The 25,622-nt window shown below is 38.8% G+C and overlaps 1 protein-coding gene across 16 annotated transcripts in view; it reads right to left on the reverse strand.

Annotated features, from left to right (window-relative positions):
- Positions 1-25,622, reverse strand: part of APP (amyloid beta precursor protein) — a 254,693-nt gene that overhangs the window by 154,236 nt on the left and 74,835 nt on the right. For all 16 annotated transcript variants that reach the window (XM_058296133.2, XM_058296135.2, XM_058296132.2 and 13 more), the window contains exon 3: positions 10,383-10,512. In XM_058296133.2, the coding sequence (XP_058152116.1) occupies positions 10,383-10,512 (130 nt within the window). The remainder of the gene's footprint in view (positions 1-10,382; positions 10,513-25,622) is intronic.

Here is a 25,622-nt window from a genome sequence, read left to right on the forward strand (position 1 = left end):
CATAAAAATCCAGCAACTCTAAGAACCCAATTATCTTCACAGTTGTTAAAGATAACATGGAATAAATAAGGGACCCTAAAGTGACATCCAAACTTTTAAGAAATAATTAAACAAAAACAAGTTTGTACCATATTCTGGCAATGTAGCTAACTCTGAGAGAAAAACTAGAGGAGCTCAATTTGGGTAATATTCTTAAAAATACATGTACCGAATCAATAAGTTAAGAGGATGCCTAAAATTTTCATTGGTGTAAAATGTTTTAAACCTCCAGATAGGGCACACTTACATCTATATTGGGCACCTAGCAAAACAGCACATTGATCTAAGCATTTAATAAAGATCTTCAAATAAAAATAAAGATAGGATGGCATTCAGTACCGTACCTCTTGAAGTATTGCATATAAGAAACCAAAGTAAGTTTCTAAATTCCTCATTGCCATTTTGACTAATGTTTGGAAGAGTACATCAATTAAAGCAATTATTTTTTTTTTTTTAAGGAATTCTTTACCATTAGATTTAAAGGCTAAGGATACTGAAGCCATCATAAACGGATCTATTGGTATGATTTATCTCTAAACACAAATGCTATAAACTGGCTTTTCACTGGACACATCTAGGGAAGGTTTGACCTTATTACCCAAGGATGAATTTCACATTCTTTTCTAACTATCTGAAGGCATTTGTTTTTCCCTAATCTTAGATTCCTGGGTTACTTCCTTTTTTCTTTTTTTTCCCAAAGATTTATTTATTTATTTCTCTCCCCTTCCCCGGTTGTCTGTTCTCTGTGTCTATTTGCTGAGTTGTCTTCTTTGTTCACTTCTGTTGTTGTCAGCCGCACGGAATCTGTGTTTCTTTTTTTGTTGCGTCACCTTGTTGTGTCAGCTCTCCGTGTGTGTGGCGCCATTCCTGGGCAGGCTGCACTTCCTTTCATGCTGGGCGGCTCTCCTAACGGGGCACACTCCTTGCACATGGGGCTCTCCTATGCGGGGGACACCCCTGCATGTCATGGCACTCCTTGAATGCATCAGCACTGTGCATGGGCCAGCTCCACACGGGTCAAGGAGGCCCAGGGTTTGAACCGTGGACCTCCCATGTGGTAGGTGGATGTCCTATCCATTGGGCCAAGTCTGCTCCCCCAGGATGACTCTTAATCCTATTACTGGAGTACTTTTTAAGTGGAATAAGAGTGAGAAAACCAGAGAAGCAAGAAGCTAAAATCCAATGGAAGCTGTAAGAGAAAAAAGAGGCCACCATGTGCCTTGACATGTGACAGGAATCAAAGGCTAAGCATCTCATCAGCCAGTCCTATATAGCACTGGTCTTCAGAAGAAAGTATCACCTTGATTTGAACTTTCTTTAATCCTCAAAACCATTAGCTAACAAATCCCCATTGTTTAACCCAACTCATTTCAAAATATTTGCTGGGGCAGCCAAGAAAACTAAAACATGCACCTTGTACTGTCTATTCCCAATAAAGCTCTACAATTATTCTTTCCCTTATCAGCTCCTCAAATCCACTGACAGTAATACTTTCTAGCAATCCATTATGCTCTTATGGGTTTGCTATTAAACTTCAAAGATGATGAAGAACTATATTCCACAGGTTATGTAAATATGCCAGAGTATAATCACAGTTTTCTTCTTTAATCCAAATCTAACATCTATTAATGGAACTGACATAATAAAAAAAGTTTATTCTGATGTACAGAATATACAAGGAATATACTTTTAACAAGGAATAACAGCATAATTTTAGAGGTGGTTTTAGAATATTACTAAAATTGACAAAACTGCTGAATGTTCAGTTATTTTTCTGGACATCAGATAAAAAACAGAAATCAAATGAATCAATGCCTTTACAAACTTAAAAAAATGTGACTTCTAGACTACCCTCAATTTAAATAATAGTAGAAATGATCAAACTATAAACCTTTACAGTGTCTTAAACAGTGATATTCTATCCTAAATCCTGAAAAATAGGCTTTAAGGTGACATTTTCATGTTACGTGTAATGATAAATTACACCCAAGAAAACCATACTATAAAGTTGACATATAGAACACAAAGAGCTCTATTAAATCAGTTTAATTTTATTCAATTCAGATTAGAAAGCTAAATAAGGATACTTTTAATTAACAATAATTTGACTTGCAATCTTTAATGTTAAAAGTAATTGTCTATATTAAAAAAAAAAATGCCTGGAAGCACTGCAATCAACCTCTTCCTACCATCTAATAGAAATCTTCTTCATGAATTTCCCTGTAGCAAAGGGGAGGTAATAAAAATCATTCACTGCCTTCTCATTTAGCTGATTCTTCTGCTTATGCCCATATTTCTAAAGTCTGTACTTATATAACTATTTTACCAATTTTTTCCACTTTATGTCTTCCTGCTAAGGAACATGAAATTTCATACATTAACAAGCTCCCTTCCCTTCCCACCATATCTGTCCAGCAAGTTTTATCATGTAAAAAGACATTTGCATCACAACTGTGCAAATATGGCTCATACCTGGACAATGACATTGTCTTTTTATCTTACGACTTTATATTATCTTTTAAGGTTTGGTTTTTCTTTTTCTGAAGTTAGCACCTGCCCCATTTTTCCATTTGCTTCATTTTCTATGGATCCATGAGTACTCCATCTTTCCCATACTCCCCAGCTGATTTTACAGCCACTCTGAGTAGAGGCAGGAGCATCAGATAATACATCAATGCATTTTGTCGGGGAGACCTCCCTTCTGGGACCCTCCCCATTCTTCTCTTCCGATCTGGACCCTGATCTGATCTGGCTGCTCTCCAGACTACTGCACAGCTGTTGCCTGGGGATTTCCCTTCACCATCAGGTTTCAAAGCAAAGAAAAGCCTGAGACTAACAGAAAGGAAAGGGAGTGGGGGTGGAGCGGGGGGGAGAGAACCAGCAGAAAAAGCAGAAGTTTTTCAAGGAATGTAAGATAGAATGCTTAATAAAGCCACTCATTCAGTGACTACAGCCATAAAAAAAAAAAATAATAAACAGAATTTATCTCATTGCTTTTTTAGTCGATTCTTTTATTTATTTTATTTATTACTTAACAACTGTTAAATAAACTTGTTGAAGTCTATTAAAATACTCAAAACATTTTTCTCAATTTCATTTCAATGTTCTTGAAACTTCTTCGACAAAAGCTCTTCAGAATAAATAGTTAAGTTGTAATGGGCACCATTTGGATGATAAAGATGTACTGCACCTAATTCACAATATAGGGGGAAAAAACATTTCTCGGCTCTATTGCTAGAAAAGAAATATATCAGGAATTTCCTATGATTTGTTATCATAATGAATTTGCATATATTGTGTTTTATATATTCTTTTATAAATTACTTGTATAATTATGTTAATGCAGGCCACAAATTAAAATATAATAAAAACTGGGGTTTCATGGCAAAAGCCTAAAATAATTCAGTTAATTCCATTTTTTATGTTGGAATTAAGCCACTCCCCTACCCCAAGAATCATAAAATCACCATTTAAAAAGTTTCCTTCCATTTTACAGTCTTTATCTGGTTACAATTATTCTTATGGCACAAAACATAGAAAACTCAATCTAAAAAGTTTCCATCAGTTTCATATGCAAGTTATATTTTCTAACTGGAGCCACTTTGGAAAATTACCTTACTGACTAAAATATCAACATTAAAATCAAGACAAGGTCATTAAGTTTGGGCAATAACATGACGAGAAATGAGATGTGAAGACAAAAGAGAAAATCTGTTTTCCTTCTCAGATGGAAGGCAGGTAGGGGGAGTGATTATGCCAATACCTGAAAAAGGTGCTCAGCAACTGCCAGAGTAAAAAGAGAACTTTGAGGAAGTCAATTTCTTTCTTGATTCCCCATGACAATCACTTGTAGTCATATACGACTGGGGGGAAAAAATTCCAAGACAAAAGATACCAGGTTAGCTGGAAACATTGCTTTTCATTTAAATTTATGTTAAACAACAAGCTGGAAGGATTGTGGAAGTCATCTAAATGATTTCCAAGATTGGATTATGTACATGTAATGAGGGAGCAGCTGTTGACTGCTTGGCACAGATAATTTAATATTTCAGACCATCATATCTGATATGACAGCACCAAAAATGTAGATATAAATAAAAAACTCAAAATAACTCAACATAAACCTATTATGTTCAACTGATGTGTTTAATAAATCTAAAGACTTTTTTTGTCTTTTCTTTATAAAATAGTAAAAACAGAAAATGTGATCCTGTGAAATGTTATATATTATGTTTTATTTCTGTGGATATCTGGAAACAAACAAAACACAGTATCTAAAAGAAATGAAAAAATAAATATGTTTTCCATGAACTTAGCTGTTACAAAAGCAAATAGTAAACTATGGGGATTATAACTCACTTGAAAGGATAACCAATAATCTTGATTTTTAAATTTTTATATCCCATTATCTCTTGCAGAAAGCTACAATACAAATATACAATCAGTGGTCCAATTCAACTATTATTGATATTTCATAAAAAATGAATAACCAGAGCAGCAGATGATCCCTGAGATTTGGCTTACCATTTTATTTATTTATTTTTAAAAGATTTATTTTATTTATTTCTCTCCCCTTCTCCCCCGCCCCCAGTTGTCTGTTCTCTGTGTCTATTTGCTGCGCGTTCTTCTTTTTGTCCGCTTCTGTTGTTGTCAGCGGCATGGGAATCTGTGTTTCTTTTCGTTGTGTCATCTTGCTGCATCAGCTCTCCATGTGTGCGGCGCCATTCCTGGGCAGGCTGCACTTTATTTTGCACTGGGCGGCTCTCCTTACCCGGTGCACTCCTTGCACATGGGGCTCCCCTATGTGGGAGACACCCCTGCATGGCAGGGCACTCCTTTGCGCACATCAGCACTGCACATAAGCCAGCTCCACACGGGTCAAGGAGACCTGGGGTTTGAACCGTGGACCTCCCATATGGTAGGCGGACGCCCTATCCAGTGGGCCAAGTCTGCTTCCCTGCTTACCATTTTATGATTTAATTATTAGATTTACATTTTCAAAAGGTTTCTACTTGCCCAAAAGCAAGAGTTGAGTACCATTTATAAACCTGAAACAAACACACACACACATAAATACATACACACCAACTATGTATTCAACACCAGTCTGAAATAATTTTTTAGAAATAAATGTAAATTTAAAATAACATAATAGTATGTCTTGCAAATGAAAACAGCATGCTTTTGAAAAAACTAGTATTCTTATCATGACCAGTTAGTGGTTACTGAAAATAGAGAACCATGTTATATATGAAACCTTAGAGTTTCAACACTTGAGACTTTGCTCACTTTCTGTCTAAACGCCTATTGCGCATCTCCATTCTTGAACCTGTCCTGGATATACTGGCTGAAATGTTACTCCCCAACAAGCCTTAAATTAATCAGCTAGAATCCCCATTTGTACCCACTCCTAGATTATAAATTCTGTAAGAGAAGGGACCACATTTCACCTCCTGGTCTCTAGGGCCTTCAAGTTGCAGGAGATCAATAAATACTTATAGAATGAATATGTAAATCTGACCTTTTAATAGTCTTTGTGTAAGGTGTATTTATGTGTGAATAATCACTTAACTGTTTCCTAAGTTGGAAATTTGAGGGAAAAAAAATCTAAATAGTCACCTAATTATTAACAAACAATAGAAATTATAAATATTTTACTCATCAATTTTTTTAAAGTATAATTTTTTCTTCATTTTAAACTTAAGTATCACTACTTAAGTTTTCCTGCTTAACCAAACAATAGGGGCTTTATCCTCCATAAGAAATCTACAGGATAAATTTAACCTCAACATTTGCCAAAAATAAATGTAGCTCCCAGATGTAAACTTTGGAGAAAAAATTAAACAAGATCAAAGTCTGAAAAATTAGTGATGACAAATGCAGTTTAAAGTTACTTGGAGATAATAAGAATGGAGATATTTCATTTGGCAGCATGATGGGTTTAAAAAATGAAACATATTCTCTCATAAATTACTACTATGTAAAGCTCATAATACCATATCATAGCACTGTGATATATCATAGCACAAATACCAAAAGAAAAAACAAATTAATGATCATTTCTTGTGTCCTTTTGAATATTTTTAACCCTCGACACTGATTTCACAGTTTATACTTTTTCTGATGATAAAAACATCTTATTTAATATAGAAATTAATTGAAAAAAAGCCTGTCTTTTAAAAATCACGTATAATCCCAGTGCTTGGACATCATCATGGTACAAGTTCCCCTTCCACAGCATATTTTCTTTAACATATTTGAGAACAGATGCGACAGGCTGGTTTTTAAGCAACATGAATGTGGAGTATTCAAAGGTCCTACATGGGAGACCACATTTTAAAAGCCCGATGGCATACTATCTCTCCAAGAATGGCAAGTTAGCTTTCCCTGATTAGGAAATGCCCGCTAGTTTTGGTCATTCAGTAAGAGATTATGGTGCAGACCATCCTTAAAAACTAGAACACAGGCATCATTCTCTCACACAGATCCAGGCTCATTGAACAGCATTCCCATCCAAGTGTATGTGCATCCACAGCACATGTGCATCTCCTAGGACGCCATAAGTGATGGAACCTACACAGAGCAGACAATCTTGGGAATCACAGGGGCCATCCACACTGGATTGCTCTCATACTCAAGCACTATGCTGAGACATGTGGGCATTTGCAAAGTCCTAAAGTCTACAATAAAAATATTTTCCAACTGCAGCCCCCCTCCCCCCCCATTCTTACATTTAGGTGAAGGCTTATGTAACATCTTTAATATTGTTGGGCTGTTGTGATCAGTCTCAGAGAGCTGCTGTTTAGCATAAATCCAAAGACCTACCCTGGTACTGTCTGAGGATGCAAATAGGTCCTTTTCACACTACAGAAGATAAAGATTACTGTATAACTAATTAAGAAAAAAAGAGGCAATCCTAGTGAGTTATCCTTGTCCTATAATTTTACTGCAACAATAAAATTCAAAATTAACACGAGGAACTTTCAATTTCCCATTTGGCCATATCTCAACAGCTTCCTTATTGTTACCATTTACATATTTGGAAGTTTTGAATATAAAATGAAGAAGAATGACAGTGAAGGTAACAATATTTTAACTCCCAAATCTTCTTTTGGATTAAACTAGTAACCTGACTTTGCCCCCATAAATCAATAGTAATTTATCTTATTCAACGTGCCTTGCTCTTGTTGGTCAGAGATTTTCAATGGTAATCTACCTTATTTCCATGAAGTGCATTTGTTCAAACAGAAAGAGGTTGAAAACTTTGCAAAGAATACATTCTCTCTGAATAACAATAATGAGGCATATGAATCCCATAAGAGAAAATAAAATGTTCAGATGATTAAGAAAGAGCTTACATTTCTGGTTCCAAAGATGTTACCAAAAGCAAAAAGTGACAGGAGAAAGGTAACTCCACCTCAAGGGAAATTATCTACCTGATGAAAAGAAAGTGGGAAAGCTGTCTAACATACTTTTCCTATTCAAACAAGGAACTGTAGTTACTATGGAGCAAGTATGCCCAAAGCACACCCATGATTTAGAAAAAAATGAATTTGTATAGCACCATAGCCTGCATCTGATCAAAAGGTCTGGAAGGTTGCATGCTAGAAATAACAAGCCTTTTTTTTCTCTTCAAGCTTTGTTTTGAATTGTAATATGCTTAATGCGTAAAATAATCTTAACTTTGTTTTTCTAGGTAATACCTGTATGAGAATAATCTTCAGTAAAGGATATATTTATTTGGATACAGAAAGAGCTTTTGGGGATACTTATGTGGATAGAAAACAGTAACTCTTTGTCCAAGCAGCAAGGTAATATGTAAGAATGTTGTCTAAGATATTATGCAAACTAAAAAACTGGTGAAAGCACGAGACAAGGCAAATGTTTGGGTTTGACACTCCAAGACCATGAAATTATAGGAATTTTACTATGTTTAAAAGTAGTTTCATTACAACGCTAAAGTATCACACTGAAATTGATCCTATACCAGGGGGTCTGGCTGTCTCCTCTATCAGCATATCTGCTGTGATTTCTTCTAGAAGACTGATTCACAGCCTTTTCTTTCATTCTTAATTTTATAAACCAAATAGTAATATCTGGCTCTAATAAAGGGCCAGATATTACTATGGATACAAGACTAAGAAATCTAGAAGAGAAAGAAGAGTAAGGAAGGAAAGAAGAAAGGGAAGGAGAGGGATAGAGGGAAGGGAAAGAGAATGGAAAAGAAAGGAAAGGGTGGGAACCAGAAAATACTATGTTCAATTTTCAGGAGCAGGAAGTGTTACTAGAATATATCTTAGGTAATATTTTTTATGTCTTCAGTAATATTTTGGCTTGAGACTTCTGGAATCAAGAGAGGCCCTTATTCCTACATTCTGATTTGAGCTCAAAACAAAAAAAGAAGACAATGTACACTTCACTTGTCATATGAGGATCTAATTTTAAATCCAATTGGAAAAAGACCAGGGATTCCAAAAAATGAAAAAATGTGACAAAAGATTCGAACATTTTGGAAGTATCTAATGATTGAGTACCATTAATAGTCAAGAACAGATGGTGTCAATAAGCTTATTTAACACTGGGTGCTAAATTGGAGCTGGGAAATATGCTAAGATGTCATGAGGGACCTGTCTTCTTGAATTATGTATATCTACATAAAAGCCCAGAATCTATTCAAAAGATGAAAGAAAAGTTTGGTACTTGTTGATGGCAAAGCCTTGGCTGGAAACAATTCCTTCTCATCCTTTTGAAGAGTTTTTCACAGAAAGAACTATTTTATAGGCTTTTCATTTCTCCCCCAACCCCCCAAATCAGGGCTCTAAGGATGAAATGATATATTTTGAAGTGGTTCTTTTTCCATAATGGTTAAAAATATAAGATGAGGGCAGGTTATTAAGCGAACATTATTAAATTGGTGCTTCTTAGATGAGAGCAATTATTAAAATTCAAATTACTTAGGCTACAGTTTCAAAAATAAAATAACAATTAATAGCTATGCAACTACTTCAAGAAAATATAGAGATCACTGGTCTCTATATCACCTGTATATTTCAAATGAAGTCAGTTATTCTTAGGAAATTCACTTTCTTCATTAGCAAGTGAATTTACTTCACTTTCAGGAGTAAAGAATAAGGAGGAGCGGGGAAACTCTTGAATTCTAGCGTTTAAGAATCTGGTTTTCCAGGCCCCCTTTTCATCAGTAACAACATTGTGAGTACTTAAATCCACCAGACAAACTCTTCACTCTAATGCCCAATGTTTCTATGTCTGTCTTGAATGATGCACATTCATGACTAATAAGCAGTCATGACATTCTTTATTTATTTTGTTTTTAGGAGGTACCAGGACCTAGTACATGGAAGCAACCACTGAGCTAACTCTGCTCCCCTATGACACTCATTTTTGACCACGTATTATACTGATGGTCAGAGTCTTCAATAGTTATTCTTGCTTTCAAAGTTTAATATTTTTTAAATGATCCTTCAGTCTCCATAAGAAGTCATCCAAATACATATGAATATTTGCCCACAGCCTCTGTAGATAGGTTTATATGTCCTTATCTGCTACCTTCCCCCTGATGAATGGAGACTTGTGGAAAACATCTTGATGGGAGCTATCAGATTTAAGGCTGCTGATTTCTGCAGTACCAGGTTACATAATAATATCAGCTAGGAAGATATTTAATAAGCAAGTCAGATTAAAACTGGAATATGACAGTGCTTCCAGAGGACAAATATGCTATCATATAAAACCAGTTAATTTTTAAAATAAAAAATAGAAGTAAAATTTGAGATTGGTGAGAGAAACACATATTCAGCCTCAGTGATCAAATAAATGGTTTCTTCTCATTTGATCCGAGCAGAGAAAAATTCCCCATCACTAAAAATGAGGAGTAGTCAACTGTGGTAGGAAAAGGATATTTTTTTTTTCAATTAGCAAAATGATATTCTTCCTTCTGCGAAATCTATACAAAGAAACATGCAAGGCCCAATCCCACAATTTTGGACATTCTGTGTACATGAGAACATCCAGGGTATTTGGTAAAAAAATAAGGACTCCTTGGCACCACTGCCAAGGATTTTGATTCAGCAGTCCTGGGACTGGATCAGGCATTTGTTGTTTTAATAAATACCCAGGGTAAATTACTTCTGAGGCAGAGGACTCAGAAACATTGTTCCCGTATTATTAGAGCAGAGAACACCAACTTAGATAATAGTCTCACACTGAGTAGCAATATGCTGCAGTTTGCAGCAGTCTGTATAGTTCACCCTAATTACAGCAGTCTTCCTTTTTGTCCCCAAAGACCAGTCCACCAGGGCCAGCTCCGTGGCCGACAAGCTCACCTAAGCAGCGGTAAGGGATCACGATGCGGGCATGGGTCTTGCACTGCTTGCGGCCCCTCTTGCACCAGTTCTGGATGGTCACTGGTTGGTTGGCTTCTACCACGTTGGTGATCTGCAGTTCAGGGTAGACCTGGGAGAGCACACAAAAAAATCAACTGTTACATGGGACAGAGGTCTGCAGGTGTGCACCAGGACCATATGAAGCACCATTGTTATTTTAAGGCATTACTATCCCCTACCATTTCAACTTGATCTAATTAGGATGAAGCCAAAGAAGTCTAATCTAAAGAAAACGAGGCACGTGACAAGGATCTAGTCATGACATTAAATAACGTGACTTTTATTTCACTTTATTGCACTCAGTCAAGCTTAAAATAATATTTTTCCAGGAAAGATAAAATAGGAAAGGGCGGGAGAACACAGTTGTAAACATGAAGTCATCTACGGTGTAAAATAAACTGGATTAGGGATGATATTTTATAATGTCCTAAATAAATGTTTTAATAGATATGCCTGGGACATTAGCTAAAGTCAACCTGTCCCCATCTTATTAGATGAAGACTTTATATACAGGATATTACCATAGCAAGCTTTCTTTACAAAAATCTTTCTCTTTATGCAAAGTAATTTACATAGAAATCACGTATCAAAAAGTTATATAGTGTCATTTAGAAAAAGAATTGCATTCATGAATTCTCTTCCCTTCAATTACAGCCCTTTGCCTTGATTACTATTCTCAGTAAATCACGGTGTTTATTGGGCACTTAGAATGAAAAACTGAACTCAATCAACTAAAAGAGATTTGTGAAATAGCAAACCATTCCTATTTATTAATAGTAATGATTGGGGATTTGAAATAAATATAATAAAAATTTATTTCTAAAATGGGCTTTTCCTTGATAAATCTTCCATTTCACCATGGTTGCTATTTTGTGAAATAAGTACAATGGAGAGAGGTACACAAGTGAATTAAATGTATAAGCAGGGGAATGATGGGCCATAAAATGTACTACAGAGTACGAAAACATGAAGGAGTGACAGACTGCTAAAGCACTGTAGGGTCAATGGAGTGTAAGCCCTGGTGGGTGCCAAGTAATTTTTGGAGTAGAAGTATTACTAAAATTGAGGTAGCAAGACGATGTGGCATGTGGAAACTAAGAGAGCTCAAATTAAGATTTTGAAGGGAGATGCCATTACTATCATTTAAAATTGACGAATATTGTTAACACGGCTATTGGGCAATGACCATCGGAGAGAATTGACTGATGAAGAATGATGAAGGCAAGGTCTTTGGAGGAATGAAAAGCAAGAAACGGAGAGGCTGGGTATTGGAATAGTTGAGGTTGATACCAGTATTACTCATGAATCATGGCCAAAGCAGCTATATTAAGAGAGAAAGACAGAGAGCCTGGAGCTAAAATTTTCAGAGATGGGAAGGAGAGACTGGTGAGGTAGAAAGAGGTCTACAGATGTCTCCAAAAGGAGAGGAAAGGGGCACTCTACTTCACAGTTGGGAAGGGAGGTGATTTAGGGAATGGGGAGAAGAATGGTCTGGAAATGGCAAAAAGGAACAAGGAAGCATCTCTCCCTCCAGGCAAAAGGATTGGAAGACTTTGAGAAAAGAATTTTGAGAAGGCTACACGGCAAGCAGTGTCCTCTGGGAGAGCCAGGTTTCAGAGCAAGACTACAATGTTCAGTGGATAGGTTATAGATATAGAGAATTTTGCATATGACTGTCAGCAACATTCAGCGTCATGATGCCTATCTTAATTTTTAAATGTTGATTGATGTTTTTGTTCCTTGTGAATTTTTGCATTAATTTATATATTTTTAAAATGTTGGACTAAAATATTATTTATATTGATTCCCAAGTACCTGACTTGCTGCACCCTAGTCCAACCCTGTGATTAATCAGTTAAAAAATAAGGCACCAATCACAGGGCAGTATGGTAAGTGCAGTGGAAGAGGTCAATGCTATGAGAACAGGAAAAAAAAAGGGATATCCAAAATAATCCTAGGGTGGGTGCTGAGAAAGTTCTTCTTCAAAAGATTGCCCATAGTTTATGTTGTAGTTTACCTCTCTCCCAGGCTATTCAGTGGGTTTTGGCAGGATATATAGTTCTCAATGATATTGCAGGGACAGATGCAGGACACAACTCCAAGTCCCAAAAATGCCCCCATATCATACCTCTTTTTCCCTCTCCCTGCCTCCAGCAACTCCCGTGGCCACTGTCTTCACATCAATTACATAATTTCTTTCATTGCTAGAGTCACAATATTTCTATAGTAGAATACCAGTAAGTCCACTCTAACCCATGTTTTATTCCTCCATCTTAAAGACCCTCTATCCCAGGGAAAGACCCTGGGATGTCCACTCCACCTCCAAATCGAGAGGGGGCTTAGATTCCACATGGCTGATGATGTAAACTACAACATGAACTATAACCCATGTTCTGTAGCAACGCTCCAAAATATACTTATCAAATGCAATGAATGTACCACACCAATGAAAGAAATTGTCAACGTAGGAGGAATGGGGGGTGTGGGGAGTAGGGTATATGGAAACCTCTTACATTTTTTTAATGTAACATTTTGTGTGATCCAAGTATCTTTAAAAGAAAGCAATAATAATAAAAATGTGAAAATGAAAAAAAAAAAGATTACCCATAACCTAGGTCCAAATTTTATCTTATTCATAAGTATCTTAACACCTCGATGTATGAATTTCAGGTCAGAGATAATGCTTTACTTGAAAATTCCACTAAAACAAGGCAATATCCCAAAGTTTAAAAATTTGTATAATGAGAGATAAGCAAGTCTTTGTAGAGGAATATAATTTCCCCATGACCTTTACTTGTTTATTATCACAAAAGTACAACATTCATGAGCCATAAACTTTATGACACTAGAGAACTGCCCCAAGGTACGGGACTTTATGTGAAGTAAAGTGTGGATAACTGCACTTTTCTAAAGGGGTTCCAACTGCCACTTCACAGAAACACTACCCTGCAGAGCATTTCTTCAGGAGCTTTCACAGTTTCCATAAACCCTGTAGCAGGCATAGCCACAGTCACATTTCCTTCTTTTCAATTGAAAAACAACCAATTGCTTGTAGGGTACAATTTGATCAGCTGGAGAAAAGCATCTCTTTTTCAAAGCAGACACCACCTCCAGATTCCTGTGGTGATATTTGGTGCAACCGAGGAGTAACTTATTCAACTACTAATTTTCTAGCAGGTAGAGCTGTAGGTGTTGACACATTAAAACCAGTGGTGAGGGGCTGCCTCCCTAAAAGATCATTGGAATTTACATAGCAATTTGCTAAACACAGGTTTATGTCTAGCTTCTACTACAAACTCTAGGGCATATGTCATATTTCCTGTGCATCAACTTTTATCTCCATATTGCTGACAATGACCACTGTGTTTAAACAGAAGGATATGAAGATTATAAAATTTGAACCATGTGCTTCCGATGCATAATTTGCTTACTGCTCAACTTTTAAAATGGAAACAGTAACTTCTTTTATTCGTAGATAAGAGATATTTAGCTGTCTTAAATTAAGAGGCTTGTCTAAGGTGAGGGGATATCAACAATCACGAGAATATTTCAGCATAAGTCCCAATTAGACAAGGGGATTACCACATACACTAGCAATCCCAACTCAGGAAGTAAAAAGCAAAACAAAATAAAACATACAATAAAAAAATTTTCTGGGAAGCAGATGTGCCTCAAGTGATAAGGCCTCTCTGCCTACCATATGGGAGGACCCGGGTTCGATCCCTTGGGGCTCCTGATGAAAAGAAGAGAAAGCATGCCCATGCAGTGAGCCAAGTGCCCATGTGGCAAGCTGAGTGCCCATGTGGGTGCCCGCATGGCGAGCCAAGTAACCACACGGTAAGCTGAATGCCCACGCGGAAAGCTAAGCATGCATGCAGTGAGCTGGGTGCCTACACGAATGCCATATGGTGAGCCAGTGCCTGCACAACTGAGTCATGCAGCAAGATGATGACACAACAAAAGAGAGATGAAGGGGAGAGTCAAGGTGAAGCATAGCAGAGACCTGGAACTGAGGTGGTGCAGGGAACCTCTCTCTATATCAGAGGTCCCCAGGATCGAATCCCAGTGGATCCTAGAGCAGAAAAGATGAGAAGATAAGACCAAAAGAGAAAAAGATACAGAAGATCACACAGCAAATGGATACAGACAGCAAAATCAGCAGAGTGGGGGAGATGAAGAGGAAGAAAAAGTAATAACATAAATAAACGTTTAAAAAAATTTTTTTCAGGAAGTGGACTTGGCCCAATGGATAGGATGTCAGCCTACCACATGGGAGGTCCAAAGTTCAAACCCCGGGCCTCCTTGACCCGAGTGGAGCTGGCCCATGCGCAGTGCTGATGTGTGCAAGGAGTGCCCTGTGCCACGTAGGGGTGTCTCCCGTATAGGGGAGCCCCATGCGCAAGAAGTGCGCCCCATAAGGAAAGCCACCCAGCGCGAAAGAAAAGTGCAGCCTGCCCAAGAATGGCTCCACACACACGGAGAGCTGACATGGCAAGATGATGCAACAACAACAGAAAAAGAAACACAGATTCCTGGTGCCACTGATAAGGATAGAAGCGGTCACAGAAGAACACACAGCGAATGGACTCAGAGAGTAGACAACTGGGGGGAGGGGGAGGAAGGGGAGAAAAATAAATAAAAATATTTTTTTTCTAGAAAAATTCCAAACACCAAGACTTCCAGGAAAATGGCAGACTAGAGAAACACATGACTCCCTTTTCTCCCAGAAAAACAGGTAGAGGACAGGCAAAAAAGCCTGGGGGAAAAAAATCTAGGGTTTAGGACACCAGGGGAAGGCTGGACAGCACCCAAAAGAGAGAGGGGCAAAGGAAAAGAATCATGATGGCAAGACTATGAGTTAAAATGCAGCTGCAACTGCTAGCATCCTCCCCACCCTATAGACACTTTTAAATTCTCAGGCCTCTAGGCTAACAGCTACAGACAAAGAAGGCATACAATAGCGCCAGTGATCTACCTCCCAAGAAAAAGGGAGAGGGAAGGACACAGCCTAAGGCTTACTCAGCGTTTGAACCACAAATGTGGTCTGCTGTGGTGCAGGAGCCCTTCCAGAACTCACCATTGTTTGCCTAGGGAGTCAGCAAGGGACTAAAGATATCCAACCTTCTCAACCTCCCTCTCTAGTGACCAGGACTAGATGCTGAAGATTCAGAGGGGAGTGAAACTACATCCTACACAAAAGTGGGGGAGTGTACTGCCAGCAAAGGTTGGAGAACAGCCTCTGAGAAAGTTTGAATTACAAGGCTCTGGGCCTCCAGACAGGATGCTCTATTACGTTGATCTAGTCCAAGTTGCAGGGCTGCCAAAGAGCACCAGCTGCTGGTGGAACAAGGAAGTGCACATGAGGAAACTAGAAGTACGTAAGAGTGGCATTTACCAGCTGCATTAGTCAGCCACAAGGGGTGCTGATGCATGTTAACACAATCTAATACACCCAGAGGAAAAGATCAGTTCATAAACATAATCCAATACTATTTTTTGGAATTCATAAATAATAACAAACTGCTACACCAGCCTTTACACTCTCCCTCCCAAAGACCCTGGAAGCAGGTCTGCAACCCATTACTCGGTCCTGGCTCCAGAGAAACCAAGACTCAAAGAATGGCAGCAATACAAAGCCTCCATCACTAAATCCCTACCAAAAAAAGACAGAAATTGAGCTTCTGAGTAAACTCACCATCCTAATCTACAAGAAACTCACCTTAGACCAAGGGATACAAATCAGCTGAAAATGAAAGGATGGAAAAATATACTCTATACAAAGAGCAACTAAAATAGAGCAGGGGTACTTATACCAATATCGGATAAAACAGACTTTAAATGCAAAAAGGTTATGAGAGATGCATAATGCCATTATAAATTAATAAAGGGGACAATCCACCAGGAAGAAATAAGTCATAAATATCTATGCACCTAACCAAGGTGCCCCAAAATACATGAGACAAACTGGGAAAACTAAAGGGAGAAACAGACATCTCTACAGTAATCATTGGAGATTTCAACACAGCACTCACATCATCACATAGAACAACTAGACAGAAGATCAACATGGAAACAGAGAGCCTGAATAACATAAATGAGTAAAACAGACATACAGAGAAGGATGCACCCAAACTCAGCAGATTATACATTTTTCTCAAGTGCTCATAGATCTTTCTCCAGGATAGACCACATGTTGGGTCACAGTAATGCCTGAATAAATATAAAATGATTGAAATTATACAAAATACCTTCTCAGATGATAATGGAATGAAACTGGAACTCAAAAACGGATGGCAAAAAGGAAACTTTGCAGATGTGTGGAGGATAAACAACACACTTATAATCAGTGAATCAAAGAAAAAACTGTAAGTGAAATTAGTAAATATATTGAGATGAATGAAAATGAAAACAAAACTTATCAAAACTTGTGGGAGACAAGGAAGGCAGTGTCGAGAGGGAAATTTATAGCCTTAAACACCTATATTAAAAAAGAAGAAAGAAGAAAGCTAAAATCAAAGATCTAACTGGAAAACTGGATAAACTCTAAAAAGAACAGCAAACCATTCTCAATGCAAGAAGGAAAGAAATAATAAAATTATAACAAAGAATAAAAATAAATGAAATTGAAAACAGAAAAACAATAGAGAAAATCAATAAAACCAAAAGTAACTTGTTTGAGAAGATCAATAAAATTGACAAACCCTTAGGTAGAGTAACAAGGGAAAAAGATAGGTTTAACTGAAAGGGGTGAAGTTATGACTGACCTCACAGAAATAAAAAGCAGCATATGAGGATATTACATAAAACTGTATGCCAACAAACTAGACGACCTAGATGAAAGGGACAAATTTTTAAAAATGCAGAAACAATCTACACTGACTACAAGAAATAAAAGAACTTAACAAACCAATCACATTTAAAGAAATTAAATCAGTCATCAAAAATTTCCGAAAAAAGAAAAGTCCAGGAACAGATGGCTTTACAGGTGAATTCTACCAAGCAATTCAAGAAGAATTTACACCAATCCTGTTTAAACTCTTCCAGAAAACTGAAGCAGAGGGAAAATTACCCAACACATTTTATGACGCCAACATCACCCTAATTCTAAAGCCAGATAAAGACACTACAAGAAAAGAAAATTACAGACCAATCTTTCTAATGAGCATAGATGCAAAAATTCTCAACAAAATACTTGCAAATAGAATCCAACAGCATTATCTGCGGTCACCCCTCGGGCTGAAGTGTGGTTTGCTGGCCTGGCGGGGGAGCAGCCGCAGTAGGCCAAGCCGCTGCCCCCATAATAGGGTGGCTGGTCGGACTCACCGCCACCCCTGAAGGGAGCTCGGCATGGGCGCAGAGTGCCCTCGGGTCTCCCCTTCTCGGCAGCCATGCTTCCGCGGCCGCCCCTCCTCCTGGATGGCGCCACACGATGCCTGTGGGACGGCACCCTTCTTCTTCTTTCTCCCTGCGCAGGCGCAGGGCGGAAAATTCCAGTCTGCCCTTTTCCCCTCCCCCGACAGCAGCAACAGCCAGGCGTGGGCGGAGAAATCCAGTCTGCCCTTTTCCCTTCCCCCGACAGCAGCAACAGCCAGGCGTGGGCGGGAAACTCAAGTCTGCCCTCCACCCCAGCAACAGCAGCCACCAATCCCTAAACCCTGCCCCTTCCCCCAGCAACAGCGACAGCCAATCCCTAACCACCACCCCTCCCCCGTCCAGAACCGCCCACTGACCTTTCTATGGCAACCAATCAAAACAGGGCGTGGCTTCGACCAATCAGCCTTCCCCAGCCCCTATAAAACTGTTGCCTCTCCCTCAATAAAGTGGACCTGCGTGTTTACCTCGTCTCCGCGGTAGTTCTTCTGCCGTGCGCCCTCCAGTCCTGAGAGCCCCCGACAAGGGCCTGGCCTCCCTCGTCCCCAGTTCGTCGCCTGCTTCTCCGCGCGACCCCTTCGTCGCCTGCTTCTCCGGGCGACCCCTTCGTCGCCTGCTTCTCCGGGCGACCCCTTCGTCGCCGGCTTCTCCGGGCGACCCCTTCGTCGCCGGCTTCGCCGGGGGACCCCGTCAGCCGAACCGCGCAACCCCTTGTGAGACCGATCCCTCGTCTGCTGCCGGACCGACCCCTCGTCCCAAGTGGGACCGACCCCTCGTCCCAAGCGGGACCGACCCCTCGTCCAGAGCTGGACCAACCCCTCGTCCGCAGCCAGACCCCACCTCTACCGACCGAGCAAGCCGCCGCAATTATCAAAAGACTTATACACCATGATGAAGGGGGATTTATTCCTGGTATGCACTGATGGTTCAACATAAGAAAATCAATTAACTTAATACACCCTGTTGCAGTTTGATATTATTGATGAATTCCAAAAAGAATTATTGATGAATTCCAAAAAGGATTATGTTTGTAGACTGATTTTTTTCCTCTGGGCATATCAGATTATATTGGATTCATATGTTTACTTGATTAAGTAATTATGTAAACCTCTTGTGCCAGTAGGGCACTGAGTTCCAGTGGGTGAGGACTCCCAGAAAAAAGGCATGGGAAAGGACAGAGTTAAGGGTTTTTGATGTTGGAGTTTTGATCTTGGAGTTTGATGCTGAAGCTGGAACCCCAGGGAGAGAGACAGAGCCATTTGCCTGATAGTCTACAGCTGACTTTGTGGAGAGAGGCAAAGCCTAGAGAGCCTCAGAGTCTACAGCTGACCTTGTGGAGGAAACAGGAGCTGAGCCCAGAGGAACCCAGGAAGACTGAACCCTCATAGACATAGGCAGCTATCTTGCTCCAACACGTGAAGATAGACTTTGGTGAGGAAAGTAACTTATGCTTTATGGCCTGGTATCTGTAAACTCCTACCCAAATAAATATCCTTTATAAAAACCAACCAGTTTCTGATATTTTGCATCAGCACCCCTTTGGCTGACTAATACACACCCCATTAATAAATTGAAGGAAAGAAAACCACAAGATCATCTCAATAGATGCAGAAAAAGCATTTGACAAAGCCCAGCATCCTTTCTTGGTAAAAACACTATGAAAGATAGGACTAGAAGGAAAATTTCTCAATATGATAAAGGACATATATGAAAAACCTACAGCCAACATCGTACTCAATGGGGAAAAATTGAAAGCTTTCCCTCTAAAGATTAGGAACGAGACAAGGATGCCTACAGTCATCACTGTTATTCAACATGGTGCTAAAACTTCCAGCTAGAGCAATTAGACAAGAAAATAAATAAAAGACATCCAAATAAGAAAAGAGGAAGTAAAACTCTATTTGTGGATGACATGACCCTATATTTAGAAAATTCTGAAATGTCTACAACAGAGTTACTTGAACTAATAAATGAGCTCAGTGGCAGGATATAAGATCAACTCAAAAATTAGTAATGTTTCTGTACACTAGTACTGAATAATCTCAGGAGGAAATCTGGGGAAAAATTCTATTTACAATAGCAACAAAGACTCAAAAACCTAGGAATCAATTTAACCAAAGAAGTACACGACCCATATTCAGAAAACTATAAAACAATGCTAAAAGAAATCAATGAATGGAAAGCAGACTTGGCCCAGTGGTTAGGGCGTCTGTCTACCACATGGGAGGTCAGCGAGTCAAACCCCGGCCTCCTTGACCCGTGTGCAGCTGGCCCACGCACAGTGCTGATGTGCGCAAGGAGTGCCCTGCCATGCAGGGGTGTCCCTCACGTAGGGGAGCCCCATGCACAAGGAGTGTGCCCAGTAAGGAGAGCCGCCCAGCGCGAAAGAAAGTGCAGCCTGCCCAGGAATGGTGCCGCACACAGAGAGCTGACGCAGTAAGATGACACAACAACAAAGAGACAGATTCCCATATCACTGACAATAACAGAAGCAGACAAATAAGAACATGCAGCAAATGGACATAGAGAACAGAAAACTTGGAGGGGGGGGGAAGGGGACAGAAATAAATAAAATAAATCTTTGGAAAAAAAAAAAGAAATCAATGAAGACTTATACAAATGGAAAGACATTCTGTGTTCACGGTCTGGAAGATTAAATATCATGAAAATTCCATTCCTACCCAAACAGATTTATAGATTCAATGCAATACCAATTAAAATTCCAACAGCCTACTTAACAGAAATGGAAAAGACAACTGCTAAATTCATTTGGAAAGGAAAGTGCAACTAAATAGCCAAATGCAATTAAAAAACACATATAAAAAATTAAAAAACAACAACAACACAGTGGTTTGGGAGGAATTTCGCTGCCTGACCACGAAATATATTACAAAGCTACAGTGTTCAAAACAGCATGATACTGACATAAAGACAGATACATCAATCAATGGAATAGAATTCAGAGTCCAGAAATAAATTCTCACTTCTAGAGCAAACTGGTTTTTGATAAAACTACCAGAGCCATATTAAGAGGACAAAACAGTCTCTTCAACAAATGGTGCTGTGAGAACTAAATATCCACAAACAAAAGAATGAAAGAGGACCCCTACTTCCCTCTCTATACAAGAATCAATCAAAATGAATCAAAGAGCTAACTATAAAAGACAAGACCAAGGACCATAAATCTACTAGAAGAAAATGTAGGGAAACATCTTAAACGACTTTGTGGTAGGAGGTGGTTTCTTGACCTTACACCCAAAGCATGACCAACAAAAGAAAAAATAGATAAAATCACCTTAAAGGATTTTGTCAAAAGGGTGAAAAAACAGTCAACCCAATGGGAGAAAATATTTGGAAATCACATATCTGATAAGGGTTTAATATCCACTATATATAAAGAGAAGTATCAACTCAACAAAAAATTAAAATAAGGGCAAAAGGCTTGAATAGACATTTGTCCAAAGAAGAAATACAAATGCCAAAAAAACACATGAAAAATGCTCAACAATACTAATGATTTGGTAAATACAAATCAAAGCTACAATGATATATCACTTCACGCTATAAGAATGACCACAATTAATAAGACAGAGAACTACAAGTGTTCAAAAGGATTTGGAGACACAGAAACACTTATTCATTATTGGTGGGAATGTAATAGAATGGTACAGCCACTATGGAGGACTGTTTGGCAGTTCCTAAAGAAGTTGAACATAGATTTGCCAAGAGACCTGGCAATACCACTACTGGGTCTATACCCAGAAGAACTGAGAGCAGTGACACAAACAGACACTGCACGCCAATGTTCACAGCAGTATTATTCACAATTGCCAAAAGACGGAAACAACCCAGGTTGTCATCAACCAATGAATGGATAAAAAAAAAAAACTGTGGTGTATACACACCATGGGATATTATACACTTGTAAGAAATGACATCATAAAGCATATGACAACATGTAATTAGCAGCAAGCCTTGGCTGAATGTCTTACATGTTCTTCGCAGCAACTCAAATCTTAACATTTGAGTTCCTTCAACTACTTAAATTACTTGCTTCCCACCTACAACCAAGCATTAGCACATCCCAACTCTCATGACCTCCTTTTCTGAAATGTTTCTTCTATGAACCCCAATTATAAGAAGTTATTTTCTTGATTATTAAATAAAAGACTTTAGGTAACTACGGCTATTTTAATGACTACTTTCAATAAAGCAGTAGAACATCTAGGCCCATCCATGTCTGCTACTTGAAAAACAAACTTTCCCGGTTCCTGCAAATCCACCCAAATTACAGCCACCCAGAGCAGTCTCCATATAAACACATACACTTTGCTTCAAACACACCCTCACTGACTTAAGATCCCTTACACCACACTCCGAATGCCCAAGCCCACTAGGGTTCCCCTACGTGAACACACCTACGCTGTGCGCACTCCAATATAATATCATGTTAATTCCTCCCTCCTACCTGTGGAATGCTGCATGGTATTTATCACAGCATGCCTCTCATTTGTGTTAAGTACATGTGTAAACCCCTTCCAAGGAAAAGGGGCTTTCCTGGAGGGCAGGGAACACGGATTGGCACGCTGGAGCCTCCCGATGGTGCTGCACATTCACTCCCTTTTGTTTTAACACTATTGGGAGCCTGTCACCTGCCACTCGCTTCTTTGCAGTATCCCCACTCTCAGTCCCCTGGAGGAATTCATTTCAGCGATCACATTTTAAATCTCCAACTCTATCCCTAAAACTGATTATAACCAGAGGAAGCAAACTGTAGACTGGATTTTCTTCCTCAAGGGTTATGAACTACAGCACACAGGCTAAAGCTAGATACGGGGGTTGCTTAACCAGAAGGTGTGTGACATCAGAGCCAGAGATGGTGCACAACAAAACAACACAGGGGAGCAGATGTGGCACGAGTGGTGGAGCACCTGCTTCCCACATGGGAGGCCCTGGGTCCAGTTCCCAGTGCCTCCTAAAGAAAACAAAGAACAGGCAAACAAACGATAAAAAACAACTCGGGGGAGCCAATGTGAGTCAGTGGTTAAGAGCCGGCTCCCCACATGCAGGGACCCAGGTTCAGTCAGCCCGCCTTGGCTGGTGCCTCAAAAAAACCCCAGAAAACAGGGATGAGTGGAAACTGAGCATCAACCAGGAGCAGCTGGTCCAGAGAGGAAAATGGGGTGACATGCTGAGAGAGAAGCCAAGATGAGAGAGTGGCATACCTCAGACAAAGAGAGAGACACACAGACAAGAAAACTCCTGTGAGGCCTGGCTTGCACTTGGATTTTATGAGATACCCCTTTCTCCCTTTAATAAACTTTCTTTTAAAAGCTAAGCTACTTGAGTAGGTTTATGCTCTTTGCAATTAAGCATGAAAAAGGCCCAGCTCAAATGTTGATACTTTCTCCCTGATCCCTTACACCTCTGAACCCAGAGCACTGTATCCTACCACTTGATCTGATCACGGACCACTTTCTACCTTTATTATACCTATGTGCCTCCTGCATCTCTTAAGGTTTTCTACTCCCAGATGGCAGGGAACATATCTGACCACATTTTTTCTTCTCTCAACTGTGGCCAATATAGTGAGAGCACAAAAAAGTGTTTGATAAATACTTAAGGAATATTTCTGGTTAAGCTATTGGTATCTATTTTGAAATACACTCATGACAGGCAAATTCAGTTTATACTGAGCTCCCACTGGCTGTTGTAAGTGTAACTGTAAATTTTTTTGGGGGAAGGGGATGCTTGGATCACAAAGAGGAGCAAGAAGACATGGTCTCGGGTCTGGAGACATGCACATCTGCTTGGGTAGACCCATTAGCTTAAACCCCACACCCACTCTTCTGGCAGAGGTTATCAAATCTGCTCAAGCTCTTCCTGTCAAAACAAAAATTAGCTGGCTCACCAAAATTATGTTTTGTGTGTTTGCCAATGTGGGATAAGACAAGATACTCTAAATAAAGGTTGGATTATGAACATTTGAGAAAAATAAGCATCTAAACACCTTCCAATATTGTTCTTTCAACCAAGATGTGGCAACGTATACAAATTATTGCATCTTATAAAAAAAGTTGCAGATTAATGTTAATAAACAAAAGCTCTTCTAAAGAAAAATGAAAAACCAGGCTCTCAGTTAGGTTAAGAGTGCTAAGCTGGTCATGGAAGCTAAAATGCAACCCACCTTTATAGCCGTAAAGGTAGCCATCTTTTAAATTCCAAAGCAAATCTATCAGTACATAAAATAAAAAAATTTTAAGACAGTTTAAGAAAAACTACAAAAGACTATCAGCCAGCAAAGTGACAACCTAGAAAGAAATCTTAGATCCAATAAGGTTTTAGTTGGTAGCCTAAGTAGTTTTGTCTACAGCAGAAATCCATTAAAATTTGGTCACCATCAGAATATTTTCATTTAAAATTTTTAAAATGTGAGAAGTCTCTCTTCAAATTGAAAATAAATTTCACACAAGATGACATTTAAGTTGTTAAAATGCAAAACAGTAAAAAACACTGATGATATTTAAGCAAGCCAAGAACATGTAGTTCTTCAAGACATATGTTGTCAAAGTGCTACAGAAACTTTCCTTTCATCTCATCATTAAGGGCAAATGGGAAAACCCATTATGCAAACAGGCCACTTGGAGCAAGCGATCAATGTCCCAAAATTAATGTCCCCAAAATCATATTCATAATAACACTAAATTTCGAATAGCCAAAAGTGTTTTTGAGAAAACAAAATAAAATGTGGTTAATAAAAGAATGAAAACAGTTCATGAATAAAGTGAATGGGAACTGCTATTAATTCTGAAAATAATTTTAGTGTTCTTTCTATCCATTTAACTTTTAAAATCAAATTTCAACCTACTTCTCAAGGATACTTCTTTTTAGGGAAAAAAAAGCTAGAAATTATGTTTTATAAAATGGTATTTTAAACATGTAAGTCAAAAATCAATTAATAACATACAATTCATCTTATGCAATTCACAGGCCTGCAAAAGGGATGCGCATGAATCTGCATGAAGGGCCTACCAAAACTAACGCAGACCTGAAGAAGTTTGGAGAACTTGTATTCAAGACTTATCCAGGGACAAGTGTGACTATAGTTGCTCATTACTGGCATTGAGTGAGAGGTCTGCTAAACTATTTTTTCTACTTTTATGTATGCTTGAAATTTAGCATTAAAAATGATTAAAAGTTGGGAGTGGCTGAGAGGGTAAAGTTTATGTTGTATATATGTTTCCACAAAAAGCAACTAAAGGGACAATGCCAATTAAATGCAATACACCATCATAGACTGGATCTGATAGTGGTGGAGAAGAAAGACTCAAAAGGACATTGTTGCCTGCAGAATTTTTAATAAGGTTGCCTGTAAATGTTTGGAAATGGTTAGAGGTGATAGTAGCAGAGTGTAATTAACAGAGCCGAATTATTCATGTGATTGCAGTTGAAAGGGAAAGTTTAGGGTTGTGTATGTCACTAGTAGGAAAGCTAGAGGATGAAACATGAGACACAGTGAACCATATTGTGGATAATGAAGGTGGTTAATAGTACAAATATAAGACTATTCCTCCATGAACTAGAACAAACGTATGTCACTATAACAAGGTGTTAATAACAGGGTACTATACAGGAGAAAACAGACCTAGTGCAAACTATGGCCCATAGTTAACAGTGATATTTTAATATTTTTCCACCATTTGTAACAAAGGTAACACACCAATGCTATGTGTCGATGGGGGGATATGGGGAATGGGGTTTCCTTATTGAAGCAAAGAATAAGTTCAAAAATTAATTGTGCTGATGAAA

The sequence above is a fragment of the Dasypus novemcinctus genome, chromosome 4, assembly GCF_030445035.2.
Source record: "Dasypus novemcinctus isolate mDasNov1 chromosome 4, mDasNov1.1.hap2, whole genome shotgun sequence".
Classification (NCBI taxonomy): domain Eukaryota; kingdom Metazoa; phylum Chordata; class Mammalia; order Cingulata; family Dasypodidae; genus Dasypus; species Dasypus novemcinctus.